This window comes from Ursus americanus, chromosome 31 (genome assembly GCF_024610735.1).
Source record: "Ursus americanus isolate L20-20 chromosome 31, mUrsAme1.1.p, whole genome shotgun sequence".
Classification (NCBI taxonomy): Eukaryota; Metazoa; Chordata; class Mammalia; order Carnivora; family Ursidae; genus Ursus; species Ursus americanus.
In genome coordinates this window covers 21,946,885-21,966,738 of record NC_142157.1, presented here as the reverse complement: position 1 = coordinate 21,966,738, position 19,854 = coordinate 21,946,885, and the positions used below count along the sequence as shown (strand labels likewise).

Below are 19,854 nucleotides of genomic sequence, written 5' to 3'. Positions count from 1 at the left end.
CTGAAGATTAGTGATACTCAGCATCTTTCCATGTGCTTATTGGCTATTTGTGTATATTATTTGAAGAGATATGTATTTAGATTCTTTGTCCACTTTAAAAATTAGATTGTTTTTAATTTTGATGAAGTCCAATTTTTTATTTTTTCTTTTGTTGTTTTGCTCTTTGTGTCATATCTAGGAAGGCTTTGCCTAACCGAGGTCACAAATACTCCTGTTTTCTTCTAAAAGTTTCACTGTTTTAGCTCCCACACTTAGGTCTATGATTCATTTTTAATTAATTTCTGTGTATGGTGTAAGGAAAGAGTCTACTTCCACAATTTTGCATGTGGATATTCAGCACAATTTGCTGAAAATACTATTTTTTTCCCGTTGAAATGTCTTGGTGCCCCTTTCAAGAATCAGCTGGCCATAAAGGTATGGATTTTTTTCTATATTTTCAATTCTGTCCCATTATTCCACATTTTTATCCTTACTCAAATAACATACTGTCTTTATTACTGTAGCTTTGCTCTAAGTTTTAAAATGGGTTAAGTGTGAGTCTTCTAACTTGGTTCTTCTTTTCCCAAAATGCTTTGGTTATTCTGTCATTTCTAGATGAATTGTACAATCAGCTTGTGAATTTCTGCATAACACGCCAGCTGGGATTTTGAAAGGTCTTAAATGGAATCTTCACATATTTTGGGAGAGTCCCACCAACTGAAAACATCAAGTCTTCTAATCCATGAACATGGGATGTCTTTCCACTTATTTATGTCCTTAATCTCCTTCAACAATGCTTCAAGAATACAAGTTTTACATGTCTTTTTAAAGATATATTTCTTAATGTTTATTCTTTTTTATGCTATTGTAAATGGCATTGTCTCCCTGGTTTCATTTTCAAATTGTTCACTGCTAGTGAATAGAAACAGAAATGACTTTCATACCTGATCTTGTATCATGCAATTTGCTGAATATGTTTGTGTGTATGTAATCCTTCTAATAGTTTGTATGTATGTATGTGTGGATTCCTTATGATTTTCTATATATAAGATCATATTATCTGTGAAGAGTGATAGTTTTACTTCTTCCTTTTCATTCTGAATGCATTTTTTTTCCTTTCCTTGCTTAATTGCCCTAGCTAAAATCTCCAATATAACGTTGAATAGAAGTGATAAGAACAGAATCCTTGCCTTTTTCCTGATGATAAGGGCAAAAGATTTAATATTTCATCATTAAATATGATGTTAGTTGTGCACTTTTTATAGATGCTCTTTATCAAATTAAGGAAGTTCCCTTCTATTCCTAGTTTGTTGAGTGTTTTCATCATGAAAAGATGTTGGATTTTGGCAAAATGCTTTTTCTGCATCTATTGAGGTAATCACGTGGGAGGTTTATTCCTTTACTTTTTTTTACATTAGGTGATTTTTTAATGTATGCCAACCTTGCATTTCTGGGATAAATCCCACTTGGTCATGGTGTATATTCCTCTTTATATGCTGCTGAATTCAGTTAGCTAGTATTTTGTTGAGAATTTTTGCATCTATAGAGATATTGGTCTTTACAAACTAGTTTTGTTTCATGTAGCTGATCTGAGGATAATGTGACATAATATTTTTAATGATATTCAGCCAAATACAACTATTCAAAGATGTTTTACTCTTACCTCAATATAATCTGTATCACAGTGGGCAGAACTTTCAATTTCAAAGGCAGTAAAGTTGAGAATAACTACTTGGCTTTGGGGCTGGTGGATGGTCCACCTGCAGATCCTTTCTCCTGGATACACGTTAGGATAAAAAGGCGAGCGAATGACCCCTTCTCCAGTTAATTCTCCTCCACAAGCTGTAAACATGAAAATGATAGTAGTGTTTGTTCAGAGATAAATGATTCTTGCCTTCACTTTTATTGCAAAGTTGAGTTCTGCATAGGAATATAAAGGAATGTGATATTACTCTTAGAATTTTTTCCTTGCCACTAAAGGACATAAAATGACTAAATTATTTCAAGAAATTAAAATGTTACAATCAGAAAAATTAGACACTTAAAAATTAAGGCATAAATTTTCTTACCGACTTGATAAACAGCTCTGAAACTAGCTCTTACAACAGAAGCATCTATTTTAAGCCTGATCCAGATACTATTAGTAATGGATTTAATGTGAGAGAGGGTTTCACTGCCACAAACTTTTCCAAGTAAGGTTTGATCATCTCGAACCTAAATAGAAAAACAAAATAGATCTGTAACCCTAATCAACAAAATTACCTTGGCAATGGTGCATTATTTGGAGATGAGAAAATGGCAGATTCAGAATAAGTTATAATCTAATTTGGGTTACATTTGGGCATTTTTTCAGCACAATAAAGTAACACTAAATATTGATAACAAAATCTTAAGCCAAATAAAATCCAAAAGCAAAAGAATATTTAAAACATTTTCCTAATAATTTCTACAATGTGAAAGGGGAGATAAATTTACAATTTTGGAATATTTAGAAAACAGTAAAATATGAGAACATGATATATCAAAATATGCAAATTTCAGCCAAATCTGTAATCAAAGGAAGTCATAGACTAAACTGCTTTTATTATTGAAAGAGACAGAAAAGTAGATAACAGAAAGAGAATTTAAAGAGGCAACTTAAAAAATTGGAAAAAGTTATTAAAATGAGGGATGATAAAGTAAAACTAAAAGTAAAACCTAATAAATAAAATACAAAATAATGTTAAATTCAAGAATTGTATTTTGGGGTAGGTTGGGGGATAGGGATATTTAAGATATATCTTTGTCAATAAAGATAAAAGAAAATAAAGAGAAAACTAAAAAAAGAATAAACACAGATACACAAACTAAAAATGAGAAAAATGCTACAAATAAACAGATACTGATACATTCATTTCATATGAATGATAATTCTTTGTACAACTCTATGGTTGGAAATGGTTATTTCCAGAAAAAAATACAAATTACTAAAATTATCTCAAGGAGAAGGAAAATAAAATCTGAATAGACAATAAACCATGGATAAAATTGAAAACATTATGGAATAATTACTTCCCCCCCAAAACTCCCAGAAAATGCTCTACCTCGTCAATTATTTCAAACTTTCTTTAAGATTTTACTTAGGGGGAGCCAGAGATGCATGCACAAGTAGGAAGAGGGGCAGAGGGAGAGGGAGAGAGAGTCTCAAGCAGACTCTATGCTGAGCATGGAGCATGATGCAGGGCTCAATCTCATGCCTGAGATCATTACCTGAGCCAAAAGCAAGAGTCTGACACCTAACCAACTAATCCACCCAGATGCTCCAGTTACTTCAAACTTTAAGGAACAAATAATTGCCATAGGTAATTTGTTCTAAGGCACCCTGAAGCATGGAAGAATCTCCACTAATTTTTCTCAGAACTATCTTACTAAATTCCAACATAGATAATATAAATGAAACTATGGATCACAAATGAAACTATGGATTGATCTCACCTATTTATATAGATACGAAAATCTTTCTTTAAAAATATTTTATTTGACAGAGAGAGAGGGAGAACAAACATGGGGAGCAGCAGAGGGAGAGAGAGAAGCAGGCCCCCCACTGAGCAGGGAGCCCAATGAGGGGCTCCATCCCAGAACCCTGGGATCATGACCTGAGCCTAAGGCAGACACTTAACTGACTGAGCAACCCAGGTGTCCCTAGATACAAAAATCTTAAACACAGTTCTAGAAAAACAAACTTACTTCATCATTAGGCTTATAAACCAATCAAATATGAGATTTGAATAACGCAAGATTATTTGAAATTATAAATTGCACTCATCAATAGATTCAATGCAATAAACCCTGTATTTCCATAGATGTCAAAAAAAAATTGTCAGCATTCCTTTTTATTAAAAGCGAAACTCTTAGAAAGGAGCAAAAGAAGATTTCCTTCACACAATGAAGACCACCTGTTTTAAATCAACAGTCAACATCTTATAGGGGCCATGAGCACAGTCTATGGAGTCACACAGACCTGGCCAGAGCCCCTGCTCTTCTGAGCAAGTTACTAAATTTAAGCCTGGCTCATGGGGTTGTTGAAGCAAACAGATGAAACAATAGTGTGAATTACTCAGCAAAATGCCTAGTAATAAAAAATGTGAACTAAAGAAAAGCTATTGCAATTCTTGACATTTTGAAAGGTGAAACACTAGAGGTTTCTCACAAAATCAGGAATGATTCCATGAATATAGATACTACTCCTGTTATATAGAATTATTTTAGAAGATCAAGCTATCCAAATATTAATTCATTTTCTCAACTAACATTATCAAGGCATCAGTAAGTGCCAGGGCCTGTGTGGGCCAGTCACTGCTTGCAAGGACCCTACAAGCAAGCACATTTTCCCAAAAGCATGAGTGCCATGTTTGGGAAAGTACAGGGTGCTATATTATTACTTAACACAATGGTTCTCAATAGGTATCACAACTATACTTTTTTTTTTTTTAAGATTGTATTTATTTATTTGAGTGAGAGAGCACAAGTGCAGGGGGAGCAGCAGAAGGAGAGGGAGAAGTAGGCTCCCTGAGCAGGGAGTCCAATGTGGGGCTTGATCCCAGGACCTGGAGATCATGACCTGAGCTGAAGGCAGATGCCTAACCGACTGAGCCACCCATGTACCCCACGGCTAGACGTTTTGGAAATCTCTGAAGACATTTTTTGTTTTTGTTTTGTTTTAAGTGGATTAAGTTAGTTGATAACACAGTAGTGGTTAGGCACTATTGGCATTCAGTGGCTGGGGACCAAAGACACTAAACACCCTGAAATGTGAGAGATAGTCACACACAAAAATTCTCCTATACCCCATGTGACACTCATAGAAGGGACCGTTCTATTATCAAGTGTAAAATCTCGCTCTATTTTATAGGCTAAACCCAAAAATATTTTTCCCAATTTTAATACACACTGAATTTTCCAAGATTATAAGTAGAGTATAAATCAAAGGAAGTTTAGTGTTTTTTTTTTTTTCCTGGAAATCTGACAAGAGCTGGTATCCATTTCAGAAAATTTGTCACCAACCTACACAGCCACATCAGCCTGGATTTGTACTGTGGCATTCACAGTGAATCAAAGAGAAAACAGCTTAAGGCTTCGTTTTGTCTTCAAGTCTAGCTTGCCTGGGCTTATAACAAAATGCAGTAAATAAACATGTATATTTTTTACTTTATTTCTCCTAAATTTTATATTTCCAACTTTTTTTTTATATTATATGTGTATTGGGGTTATATCATCTTATGAATTTCATTTCAGAATACAGAAAGGGTGATATAAAAAGGCCTTGAAGGAAACTGACTTCACGCCAAAACCCGGAACTCAAACAGGGGATTATGGAATATCTATCAGTGGAAATGCCCTTTAAATTGAGACTTGAAGGATTATCCTTATCCAGGCCAAGGGACATGGGCAATAAAGGGAAGATTTTAAAAGTTCTGATACTCAAAGCTGGCAGGGATATGGTAACACAGTCGCTCCCATGCACAACTGGTAGAAACATATGGAAATTTCTGGGAAGTAATTTGACAGTATGTATCAGGAGTCTTCAAAATGTTCAGTTTTGGATCCAGTGACTTCACTCCTAACACTCTATCATGAGGAAATCATTCGAGATACAGGCAAAGACACACAAGGATTCACACTGAAGTTGCTCTATAATTACAAGAACTGAAAATATTCCAAGTGTCTAATAATAGGAGAGTGATTAAATAAATTAGGGTACAGCCATATGATCGAATCTTACACAGACCTTAAAAATCACATGCCTCTCCACTGACTCATACCAAACCAGTTTCTAAGAGCTGTAACACGAATTTCACAAATTGTCTTAAAGTTATGCTAAATATCTCTCTAACCAAACAGCAAATCTTTGAAGGAGGAGAAAATGTCTGTCATGCCTTTAACATCTAACACAGAACTTTACAAGTAGGTATTTGACAAAAGCTTGTTGATTCGTTAATCTTAAGGCATGGTATGATGGTTCAATTTTTGTTAGCGACACAAACATACTAGTTCTTGGAAACGAGGAAGCAGGAAACAGAGTAAGATATCACCTGCTCTCTGATCCTCCAGGGCTCCCCGCTCCTCTGCTAAGACTGTAGTCTCTCTTTTGTATTTTGCCCATTAGAAGATGACAAGAAGGAAGAAAAACAGCCAAATAGCATCAGAGCAAGCTAAAGCGGGCCATTCCCCAGGGCCTCACTAATGAAATTCAAGGATTTTAGCAAGGAGAAAGGCAGCTGCAGTCCAAATGTTTTAAGAGGAACTTATAGGGCTCAAGGGCCCTAAACCTAGAAGGTACAATTGATTTTGGCTACGTTTGTCTGTCTCTGTGGAAATGAAACCTTATTAAATCTGAAAGCCTGTATTCTCTCTGGATCCTGGACATGACAATACCTTAACCACAAATCCTTTGAAAGAGACAAATAAAGTTCATCAAAATGCTCTAAAGTGATCTCAAATATTGTTGCAGTCCATTCTGCATTCAATACGTAGGACTTGTGAATTTGCACCTCCCCCACAACAACAACAACCCCTTTTTCTTTTGTGCTTATGCACTAGGATAGACTGTATTATTTTTCCTAATTATTTACATCCCTCCCTGTAACGGGATTTAACATCTCTGCTCATTGCCATGTGACTTACAATGCCTCTCAATGAAGAATTAATACTTATTCTTCCCATTGACTGGGCTTGGCCCTAGGGTTTTGCTTTACCCAACATAATGTGAGCAGAGGTGGTATGCCATCTTCAGGGAGAAGCTTTGGGAGTCACTGAAGGATTCAACCATCTTTTACTTTCTTTTCTTACAAGATCAAGAGCCTGCGTCCCAGGGACAGATCGGACAGGGTGAGCAGATCAGCAGAACTGTCAGTGACCCAAAATCAACATGTTTACATGAGCAAAGAATAAATGTATACTGTTGTAACCCACAGACATTTTTTTGTTATTGTTTTTGATTTGTTGTATTGCGATTGACTGTTTGTCCTTAGAGTATAACCCACAGCAAGGTAATTTGTATTTAAACCTGGTTTATCTTAACAAGGAGTTTTTCTTAACACGTTAGGTAAAGCCATGCCATAGTCACTTATAAAGGCATGACATCAAATTCATTCTTTACACTGGATCACATTTGCAAAGAAATGACTAGAGCCAGTTCAGAATTCCAGTGTTCTGTGGATGAGGCCCAGATTTCTCATTGATTGCCTTATCTATTCAGCTACACTAACTGTCTCAGGCCCAGAGATGCAATATATAGCCTGTGACCCACGACTGTTAGCTTATGGAAAAACCTCAAATGGCTTCTGATTTTTGCATGCATCAGACTGAACTAGTTCTTGAAGAGAAACTACTCATTAAAACAACAACAACAAAAACAGAGTTCTTACAAAGGAACGATTTCCTGTAGAGAAAGCTAAAATAAACAGGGCTGAAAAACACAGTTCATATGAAATTTAAGTGTGAGCTCTAGAGCCCAGTCAGCAGCAGCATAATTCTTTGAGTTTATGGAGATTTATTTTCTCAATTCGGTCTCTAAGGCCACATTGGCACTTCCAGCTGGAATCCTCCTTCTCTTGACTCTTTGCATTGTTAACTCCTTCTCATCCTCAGACCCAAAATGTGCCATCCTTGGGGAAACTACCTCTGACTATTCGACTAATGTCACTAGCCCTGTTATTTTCTCCCAAAGAACTGTTCTTTCCTTCAAGATACATTTCCCAACCTGAAATTACACAGTTGAATTCTTGCTTGTTTAATATCTATTTTATATACCCATCCCCTAGCATAGGGCCTTACACCTAAGTTGTTTGATAAATATTTAGAGAATGATTAGACAAATAAATCGATGACCCCTTTTAATTGTTTTAAGAAGACTAATATTACTATTCCTATTACAGATTAGGGAAACTGAGGCTCACTGGTGTTAAATACCTTCCCCTTAATAACAGAGAGAGTTGAAGTCCTTTATCATGTTTCCCTGCAATATTGTGTTTATATCAGGGAGAACTGGCCATCCTCTTGATTCCTCTGAATAGCTTATAGCACTCTTGATAAATGCCCTTTCCTACAGCCTCTACGTCTCACTTGTCCCATTGGGTTTGTAGTCTCCCCATCAGCATGCAACTCCTTTACATACAGCAAGGATCTGTTCTGTAATTCCCTCACACCTCCACAACTAGACGGGGCTACCATCTCAGTCCTTTCCCTGGCTCCCACTACACCAACCAATATAATTATTTCACCTGAGCAATGGCATATTTTGCCACTCTGTTACAAAAGATCAGGATAACTGAGCAATTGTGGAAAGACTGTGTTGACAACAGAGCTAAGAAACTAACCGAATGTTTCTGATCTCTGCCAAAATTCCAAATCCAATATGCTAAAGAACGCCAACTATTGAACATCACTCCATTTCCCCTTTTTCCTGCCATCTCTAGAAAGATATTTCTCTCAACTAAAATTAATTTCAACATGTGCTTAACTGGAAATACTCCTCAGCCTATGTTGGTGTGTTTGCTTGCTGCAACTACATTCCAGTTTCAGTTGTCAGAGGTCTTATTGTTTCTCTGCCGTTGGGGTTTATTCTTAAGAACTATTCAGTGAGTCACGGCCATGAGACTATAACTCCATGTCCCCTTGAGGATAACAAGTATACTCAGGCAGACCAAAAGTCATAGCCCTCCTTCAATCCCAAGGCTGGAGCTGAATAGCTTCAATGCATAACAAAAGCAAAAGGAAATCTTTTGTGAATTTGATTCCATGTAAAGAGCTGTGGAGATGTAGGAATGCTGTGCAGGGCCAACTGGGAGGGGCGGGGTGGGGAGTCCCAGGAAGAGGAGAGGGAGGGAAGGTTCAGAGGGGAGACAGATCTCCAGTGTTTCTGCTTGTTGTACTCCCCACATTTCCAATTTTTTAGTTCCTTCTTTAAGATTTTGAAGATTTTACCTGGAAGTTGGGTTTCCTCATGTCTCACAGATTTTGATATCTCTCTAGCATTTTCTCTTTGTTATTTTCTACACTGTCTTTCATTTTCTATTTCCTTCCTTAACCCAGTAACTATTTAGGAGAGAGTTTATAAATTTCCAGGTATTTGGACAGTAAAAACAATTTATCAATAACCTCTAGTTTCATTACATTGTAAAGAGATCGGTGTGTGATTTTTTGTGAGTTTGCTTGGATTAGCAAGAAGTCATTTGTCTTTCAAAGACACTTGTAGAATAGGTACACATTCCCCATATTTCAGACACAAATTTAATGTAGCTCACTTTTCTACGCCATTTATTTTTGTTTGCTTTCCACTTCTAAGAAGGAACAACCTCCCCAGAAGCCTTCCTATACCCCCAGAAGGCACTTCTCCTTCCCCTTCCTATCAGTCTCTTATGTGGTTCCCCTTCCACTTACCAGAAGTCCTAGCCTGGAGAGGTCAGATGATTCAGGATTGGTCAAGGAGATTCTATTCATTTCTTTCTACATCCCATTTCAAGCCCTGACCTTAGCACCATATAGGCTTCTAAAATTATTATTCAGCTTACTACTTGGCTTCTCTGGGATTAAAAATTAAACTTTCATTACTTCTTTTCGTGTCCTTCACTTAGAGTTCTGAGGGCTTAAATCACTTATGAAATATTAACGAGAGGTGCTGCTTTTTATTCTGGAAAGATGCTTCTGCCCCATTCATTGATTTGTTCTATACAATTTAAAAGCTCTCTTAGACTATGGACTATGAGAAACAAACTGAGTGCTACAGAGGGGAGGGGTTGGGGGAATGGGATAGGCCGGTGATGGGTAGTAAGGAGGGCACATATTGCATGGTGCACTGGGTGTTATACACAACTAATGAATCATTGAGCCTTACATCGGAAACCGGGGATGTACTGTATGGTGACTAACATAATATAATAAAAAATCATTATAAAAAAAAAAAAGAGAAAAAAAAATAAAAGCTCTCTTAGACAAAAACAGATGAACTAACAGTTGATCTGTTCTTGCTATACTCATTCTTTTGTCACCAGCCACATCACATCAACCATGGGCAATGTGTGTTTCTAGAAGTAGAAAATTTAGTTGAGAGAGATATATAAATCCAAGAATCAATGAATAAATGTGTGCTTCTTGTTAAAAAAAGAAAAATATCGATATGCTACACTGGGTCTGGGCAATACCACATTTATTATCACCTGTAGTTAAATTTTATACTCAAATAAAATATTTACAGAGCTCTCTTACTGAGCAAAAAGTAAGTCTTTCAAAAGTATACTATACATGAAAAAGATATACTAAGCAATAATATCTTTATTTAAATTATCTTCATTTAAAGGATATATTCACAAGGCAACAAGACCATTGGAACCACATAATGAGCAGATCTAGGATTTTTAGAAGTGCATCTATTCATTCAAAAGAAAATTTCTTGTTATTATTCTCCCAGATCTTTCTAGAATTCCCTCTCTTGCTTTTTATTCTTTCCAAAATTTTGGGTGGTTGTTTCTTTCTTATAAATAGAGTTAGTAAATGGCAAAGTCATTGCTTTCTAAATCACCAATGTATCTGAAATACCATTACTCTTTTTTTTTTATTCCTTTGCTTAAATACTCACTTCTTAGGTATACCTTTTAAAAATGAATTCACCATTTCAAGGAGCAATATATTGAGTCATAATAATGCCATTTGAATTTGAGTGCATTCCAGAATCACTTTCTTCTATACCCACTGCCTGAAGGACATGAAAAGAAGTAGATATACTTAAATGGGGGGGGGAGGTAGTTCACAAATTATCCCAATAGATAGATATGATGTATTGGCAAGAAATTGATGGAAGTCAGCATATGTCTATCTAGAATCCCACGTAGGTACATCTAAATCCTATTCTGACAATAACTAAAGTGATCTTTGTGACCTCAATTTCCTTATTTGTAAAATTAAGGATTTAAATTAGATGACCTCTCAGGTCCTTGCTGTTGTGGAAATTCTGCAAATCGATTGTATTCCTTTAGGATGGTCAAGGACATAATAGAAAATCTTTTCAATTATTCAAATCACTATACATGTCCTGTCCTTCTAATAGAGCTCTTATATTTTCTCCATCAACAACCCCTGAGGGAAATTTGATCAAGACTTTATGGGTGTGCGTGCACATCAGAATGTCAATACTTTAATGGCCAACCATGGAAGGGTCTTACCCACTATCTCCAAACTGATAAGTTCAAGGCAGGAGTTGGATATTTGGCCTAGGAAAACCTTGCATTTTTATAATGCTTTTAATTCTTCAAGCTTCTTTTATCATTTGCTGCCTTGATTTACATTCACAAAGTTTGAAGGAACAGGTAGGGCATCTTGTAGAAGAAGGAACGGAAGCATCCAGATAAAATATTGTCCAAGGTTATACAGTCATCAAATGACTGGACAAAAAGAAGCACTTAGATAAATTAACTCCAATCCCATTCTGGCCACATAACATTCTCCCATTCTGTTCCACAAAATTAAATGTTTCAATGCTTTTTTATTATTTTTTAAGGATAACTTTTCACAATGATTCAGAGTTCACATAACTTCTTATTGAAATTCAATTAGAATGTAGTGCAAGGCCAGAGAGGGTATATCATTCCAGATGTTTTGATGACACCTTAGAGCCATAAGAACCCCATGGAGCACCTAATAGAAAGGTACTCAGATTTCCCTAAAAATTAGCATTACAGTTTTGCCTGAGAAAAGCATTGTGCCTGGTTCCATGTTCTAGTCCTGTGACCAGAGAGCCAGATATGGAATTTGGAAACCCACAAGAGCTTCTTTCCTGTGGAAGGTGAGCCAACTTTTGTGGTCATAGCTACACAATTGTGTTTCTGTTCTTATCAGAGAATAGTACAACTGAAACTAATTCAATTTCCTACTCCCCTACTCCCCAGACATGTAACCATGGACAAGTGACAACGTCTCTGGGCCTCAGTTTCCTCATATCAAAATAGGAATAATAATGGTTTTTGTGAAGATCAATGAATTAACTCATGGCAAGCATGTACCATAGCCAACAGACAATAGAAAGACAGTAATCATTATCTACTTAATTTATTACAGTATTTTTAAAGTCTTAGAATAGCACCTCGTGCATAGTAAGTACTAAGTGTGAGCTTTTTTTTTTTTTTTACTGTTTTTAAAGTAAAAAAAAAACAGATGTTGGAAATTTAATTTTTATTTACATAAAAATATCTAAAATTGTTCCATAGTGTAAAACATTAATGTATTTTATGGGATATTTTGGAAAACATAAACTGAATGAATATACACATTTACCTCACCATCTGAGACAAAAATCTCTGGATTAAAAAATAAATTGCTGAATCCAGAGAGGCAGTTCAAGATGATAGTATAGCAAGATCCTGAACTCACCTCTTCCTATGAACACAACAAATCTACAGCTATATATAGAAAAATTCCCCATGAAAAAGACCTCAAAACTACCTGAACAAGCTTCTCCACAACAAAGGATAAAAGGGCCACACCAAAATGGGAAGGAGAGGCAGAAATTCATTTGCTGATCTTAAAGCATCTACCAGAAGGGCAGGAACATATAGGGATTCCCTCTGGGGATGGAGACACTGGCAGGAACCATTTTTGGCATTTTCCTTCTAACCTGCTAGTGTTGGTAGGCATGCCCAGCCTTTATGTGCTATGCTCCATGACCCCATCTAAGCTGGCCAAGCAAGCACCCCACTCCTATGCACCACTACACTGCCGCCCATCAGCTAGGAAAGTACCCCACCCCCATGTGCCACTCCACCTTAACCTTGCCAATGATGACCTAGTGAGTGCCCCACCCCTGCATGTTGCTTCACAGTGGCACCACCAAAGCCAGCCAGCCAACACAGTCCACACAAAGAATGCCCTGTGAGCATCTGGTTCTGGTGGCCAAGGGGGATTAGGCCTTCATCCTTTGGGTCTGAAACAAATGAAGAAAATTCTTGGCAGGCTACCACCCTCAGGGTACTGCACAGACAGCAGACTGGAACACATTCCCAGTCGTGCTGTGAAAAAGTCCTATCTATCTGACATGGAGTTTTGGCCTGGTGAGCAGACTTGAGGAATATCACATATGTAGAGGCTATGGAAGTGCTCTCAGGAAGCATAGGCTGGGGGATACCATCTTTCTTATTTGATCTTGCTACAGCTCACCAATACCTCTCAGAAAAAAGTTCATACACTTGTCTGAAGCCTTGAAATTTGTAACTGTTGCTAAGCGAACACATCTAGATCACTTGGACTAGAGCCAGCAGTGTCTATAACTGAGGTTCCACAGGACTGTATATATTTGCATACCTTAAAAGCTGCTGCCTGAGGGTCTAGCTTGTAATTAGCCTGAAACTAGGTGCTGACTGGGATCCACCCCTCTGGAACACTCACAGGTCTTGGCACACCCTCAATACCTGGGACCTACCAAGAAAAAGTCAGGCTGCTTAGCCAATCACAAAGGTTTAAAAGACAACAAAGGCTTAGGGCAAGGTTAAATGATAAGGTTTATCTCCGAGCAAGATCACCCAACCAAGACTGGGAAAGATAACTGTTACACCTTATACATAGAAAGAAACACAGATAGATAAGCAAAATAAGGAGACAGAAGGATATGTTCCAAATGAAAGAACAAGATAAAACCCCAGAGGGGAAATACCTTAATAATAAAAAAAAAAAAGATAATTTACCTGATAAAGAGTTCAAAGTATGGTCCTCTGAAAAAGAATGAATGAACATAGTGAAAACTTCTACAAAGATATAGAAAATATGAGAAAGTACCAAACTGAAGCCACAGAAATGAAGACCACAATAATTGTTCTGAAATATATACTAGGAGGTTTCAACAGCAGATGAGGTTAAGACAGAATCAGTGAGCTGGAAGACAGGGCATGAGCTCATCCAAACAGAGCAGCAAAAAGAAAAAAAAATTAATAATAAAGATAGCTTAAGGAACATGTAGGATATCATCAAGCAGAATAACATTCATATTATAGCAGTTCCACAGGGAGGAGAGAGAAAGAGAAAGGAAAAGAACACTTATTTTCAGAAATAATGGCTGAAAAATCTCTAATCTGGGGATCCCTAACCAGATTCAGGAAGTCCAGAGATTTCCATAGAAAATGAGCTCAAAGAGACCCACGCCAAGGTACATTATAATTAAAATGTCAAAAATTAAAGATAAAGAGAGAATCTTAAAAGCAGCAAGAGAAAAACAACTTGTTATATACAAGAAAACCACCACAAGACTACTAGCAGATTTCTCAGCAGAAACTTTGCAAGCAACAATAAAGTGGCATGATATGTCCAAAGTGCTAAAAGCAAACAACTTCCAACCAAGAATACTCTACCCAGCAAGGTTATCATTCAAAATTGAAGGAATGATAAAGAGCTTTCCAAATAAAAGCTAAAGGAGTTCACTGACACTAAGCCAGTTTACAAGAAATATTAAAGGGACTTCTTTAAGCCAAAAAGAAAGGGCACTCATCAGTTACCAGAAAAAACTATGAAAGTAAAAACCTCACTGGTAAAGGTAAATATATAGTAAAGGTAGTAGATTAATCACTCATAAAGCTAGTAAGAAGATTAAAAGACAAAAATAATAAAAAGAATATAACTATGATAAATACTGAAGGGATATACCAAAAAAATATGTAAAATCAAAAACATAAAATGACATCAAAACATCAAAAACATAAAATGTAGTGGGGTAGTAAAAATGTTGAATTTTAGCATGTTTTCAAATTTAACTTGCTATCAACTTAAAATAGATTGTTATAAATATAAACTGATATATATAAGCCTCATGGTAACCACAAAGTAAAACCCTATACTAGATACACAAAAGATAATGAGAAAGGAATCTAAGCATAACACTGTAGAAAGTCATCAAACCACAAGGGAATAAACTAATAGAAGGAAAAAGGAACAGAGAAGAACTACAAAACACACAGAAAAATAAATAAATAAATAAATAAATAAATAAATAAATAAATAAATAAATAAAGTGGCAATTCGTATGTACTTACCAATAATTACTTTAAATGTAAATGTACTAAATTCTCCAATCAAAAGACATTGAGGGGCTGAATGCATTAAAAAAAAAAAAAAAACAAGACCCATCAATATGCTACCTACAAGATGTAAGGACACACATGGATTGCAAGTGAAGTGATGGAAAAAGATATTTCATACAAATGGAAACCAAACAAAAGCTGGGGTAGCTATACTAATATCAAACAAAATAGAGTTTAAAACAAAGGTTATTATAAAAGTCAAAGATGGGCATTACATGATAACAAAGGGATCAATCCAGTGCAAGATATTTGTAAGTATATATGTGGCCTACAGGGGAACACCTAAATATATAAAGCAAATATTAACAGACCTAAAGGGAAATACTTACAATAACAGAATAATAGTAGGAAACTTTCATACCCCATTTACATCAGTGGATAGATGACACAGACAGAAAACTAATACGGAACATCAACCTTAAATGACACATTATACCACATGGACTTATAAGATATATACAGAACATTCACCCCAAACATCAACACATACAGGTTACAGTCAGGTACACATGGAACATTCTCCAGGATGATTCATATGTTAGGGCACAAAACAAGTCTCAATAAATATAAGACTGAAATCATATCAAGCATCTCTTCCAGCCATGATGGCATGAAAATAGAAATCAATTATAAGAAGAAATCTTTAAAAATCACAAATATGTGGAGATTAAACAACCAATGAGTCAATGAACAAATCAAAGAATAGATTTTTTAAAATACCTTTAGTCAAAGGAAAATGTTAATCATACCAAAATCTATCAGATGCAACAAGAGCAGTTCTAGGAGGTAAGTTCATAGCGATACAAGCCTACCTCACAAAATAAGAAAAATCTCAAAAAAGTCACCGAAGAGTTTACACCTAAAGGAACTAGAAAAAGAAAAACAAATTACCTCCAAAATTAATAGAAAGTAGGAAATAATAAAGATCAGAGCGGAAATAAATGAAATACAGCTTAAAAACAGATCAGAAAAAAATCAATGAAACGAATGGTTGGTTCTTTGAAGAGAGAAACAAAATTGACAAACCTTTGGCTAGACTAACCAAGAAAAAAAAAAAGGCTCATATTAAACCAGAAATGAAAGAGGAGAAGTTACCACTGATACCACAGTAATACAAAGGATCATAAGAGACTATTATGAAAAATTATATAGCAAGAAATTGGTGAACCTAGAAGAAATGGATAAATTCCTAGAAACATACCCTCCTCCAAGACTGCATCATGAAGAAATAGAGAATCTGAATACACCAACTATTAATAAGGAGATTGAACCAGTAATTGAAAAACACCCAACAAACAAAAGTCCAAGCTTCACTAGTGAATTCTATCAAACATTCGAAGAAGATTTAATGCCTATCCACCTCAAACTCTTCCAAAAATTTGAAAAGTAAGCAATGTTTCCAAACTCATTTTCTGAGCCCAGCATTACCCTGAAAACCAAAACGAAAGAAGAACACCACAAAACAAAACAAAATACTCTAGGCCAATATTTCTGATGAACGTAGATGCAAAAATTCTCAACAAAATATCAGCAAACTGAATTCAACAATACATTTAAAGAATCATATCCCACAATCGAGTGGGATTTACTCCACAAATGCAAGGATGTTTTAGTATATGCAAATAAATCATTGTGATATACCACATTAACAAAATGAAGGATAAACATCATATGATCATCTCAATAGACACAGAAAAAAGCATCTGACTAAATCTGACACTTATTTATGATAAAAAAACTCTAAACGAAATGGGTATAGGTGGAATATACCTCAACATAATAAAGGCCATATATGACAAACCCACAGATAGCATATTCAGTGATGAAAAGCTGAAAGTTTTTCCCCTAAAATCAGGAACAAAACAGATGCCCACTCTTGCCACTTTCATTCAACATAGTATTGGAAGTCCTAGCTAGTGAATAAGCAGGAAAATGAAATAAAAGATATCCAGATTAGAAAGGAAGAAGTTAAATAGCCACTATTTGCAGAACACATGATTTTATATAGAGAAGATTCTATATGCTACACCAAAAAACTGTTAGAACTAATAACTTCAGTAAAGCTGTAGGGTGCAAAGTCAATATACAAAAATATGTTACATTTTTATACACTAACAACAAATTATCAGAAAGGGAAATTAAGAAAACAATTCCTGTTGCAATTGCATCAAAAAAGAATAAAATACTTAGGAAAAAATTCAACGAAGTAAAAGACCTATACATTGAAAACTATAAGACACTGATGAAGGAAATTGAAGAAGATACAAATAAACGGAAAGATATTTTGTGTTCATAGGTTGGAAGAATTAATATTGTTAATTGTCCAGTTACCTGAAGCAATCTACAGGTTCAATGCAACCTCTATCAAAATTCCAATGGCATTTTTCACAGAAAGAGAAGAAATGATCCCATGATTTGTAGGGAACCACAAAAGATTCTGTATAGCCAAAGCCATCCTGTGAAAGAACAAAGCTATAGGCATCATGCTCCCTGATTTCAAACTATACTACAAAGCTAGAGTAATCAAAACAGTATAGTATTGCAATAAAAACAGACTAAAAGATCAATGGAACTGAACAGAAAACCCAGAAATAAACCCAACTACATATGGTCAATTAATTTACAATGAAGGAGGCAAGAATATACAACAAGGAAAGGAAATCTCTTCAATAAATGGTGTTGAGAAAACTGAACAATCCCATGTAAAAGAATGGAACTAGATCACTATCTTATACCTCACACAATATTAACTCAAAATGGATTAAAGACTTGGTGAACAGACTAGAATAAAACGTATGAAGAAAGCTCTTTGACATTGGTCTCAGCAATAATTTTCTGGATCTGATTCCAGAAGCAATGGCAACAAAAGCAAAATGAACAAATGAGAAGACATCAAACTAAAAAGTTTCTGCAAAGTGAAGGAAACCAACAACACAACAAAAAGGCAGCCTAATGAATGGGAGAAGATATTTGCAAATCATACATCAAATAAATAGTTAACATCCAAAATATATAAAGAAATCATACAACTCAAGAGCAACAAAAAACAGTCCAACTAAAAAATGGGCAGAGGATCTGAGTAGACCTATTTCTGAAGAAAACATACAGATGGCCAACAGGCACATGACAAGATGCTCAACATCTCTAATACGAAGGTGATGCACATTAAACCATGGTGAGATATCACCTCAAACCTGTGGGAACAGCTATTATCAAAAAGACAAAAAACGACAAATGTTGGCAAAGATGTGGTAAAAAGGGAACCTTGTGCACTGTTGGTGGGGGTATAACCACTAATGAAAACTATATGAAAGTTCCTCAAAAAATTGAAAATAAAACTACAATATGATCCAGCAATTCCACTTCCTACTATATAAACAAAGAAAAGGAAATCACTAATTTAAAAAGACATATGCACCCCTATGCTCACTGCAGCATTATTTATAATACCCAAGATAGGGAAACAACCTATGTATCCATTGATCAATGAATGGATAAAGAAGATGTTGAATGTGTGTATATATAATGGAATATTACTCAGCTATAAAAAACCAAAATCTTGTCATTTGTGACAACATGGACAGACCTCATGAGTGTTATGCTACAAGCTTTCAGTCATAAAATAAACAAGTCATGGGATGTAATGTACAACACGGGGTCTATAATCAATAATTCTGTATTTCAAATTAAAAAGTTGCTATAAAAGTAAGTCTTAGAAGTTCTCATCACTAGAAAACAATTGTTACTTTGTATGGCTACAAGTCAGTAAGTACACTTAATGTGGTGATCATTTTGCAATGTATACAAATGTTGAGTCATAATGTTGTACACTTGAAACCAATGTAATGTGTATCTCAATTAAGCTAAATATTAATAAAAATTACTGTGGCGCCATGGTCAATGTATTTCATTTTTCAGTTAAGTCCAGATCTCACACTAAAATTCTTTGTTTCTCCACTATATATATCAAGGAGGAAAGAGGGCAAGAGGCTACATAGGTTTTTCCTGGAAAAATGAATTGGGTCTAACTCACATGAGCAAACAAAATTGTCAGTGCCTTCCCGAGTTTATATAAAGTGACTGCACCCAACAAAAAGTGTTTTGTCTCTCTTGCTCAACACTTTAATTTGTGGCTTGACCAATAATTAAGCAAAAGAAATACCAGGCCAGGCAAACAAAACTGCCTTTTTGTTTCAGATATTCTTCGTATTACAATCATCACACTTAAATCAGAGTTAAGGTTTCTTGAAAGAGAGCGAGCAGGGCTAATGAAAGAAAAAAACCTAAACTCCAAAACAAAAGTCATCCAATGCTTTACCTTAATTCTCTGCTACTGAATAGCTAGTTCACCTGGGCAAATCTTTTTACTTTTCTGGGCCGAGTTTCCTGGACCATCTATGAAAACTATGTCTTATTAGTAAATCTTGGTGCAGTCACCTCAGTTATTAAGGATCAGTTTCATAGCTTGTAATTTGGCATTATTATGAGCTCCTAGTCTCAGCTTTCATTTTTGTCCTTTGTTATTTCATTACCAATCTTCTGTTTCACCATCTATAGATCTATTTTTGGCAAATTCTTCCATACTCTCTAGAACAGTTGTTCTCAGACTCTAGCCTGAGTCAGAATGACAGAGGGAGGTCGGGGGCTTGTAAAAACACAGAATGCTCAGCACACCCCTAGAAGTTCTGACGCAGTAGGTCTGGGATAGGGTACAGAACTGTATTTCTAACAGCCAGATCACGCAGGGAATCCACACGCTGCTGGTCCTACAACCACTACA

At 35.7% G+C, this 19,854-nt stretch overlaps 1 protein-coding gene across 1 annotated transcript in view; it reads right to left on the bottom strand.

The window, feature by feature from the left end:
- Nucleotides 1-19,854, bottom strand: part of CUBN (cubilin) — a 257,006-nt gene that overhangs the window by 203,172 nt on the left and 33,980 nt on the right. Inside the window, exons 18-19 of the mRNA XM_045787715.2 lie at nucleotides 2,049-2,193; nucleotides 1,643-1,821 (exon numbers count right to left, since the gene is read on the bottom strand). Coding sequence (XP_045643671.2) covers nucleotides 1,643-1,821; nucleotides 2,049-2,193 — 324 coding nt within the window. The remainder of the gene's footprint in view (nucleotides 1-1,642; nucleotides 1,822-2,048; nucleotides 2,194-19,854) is intronic.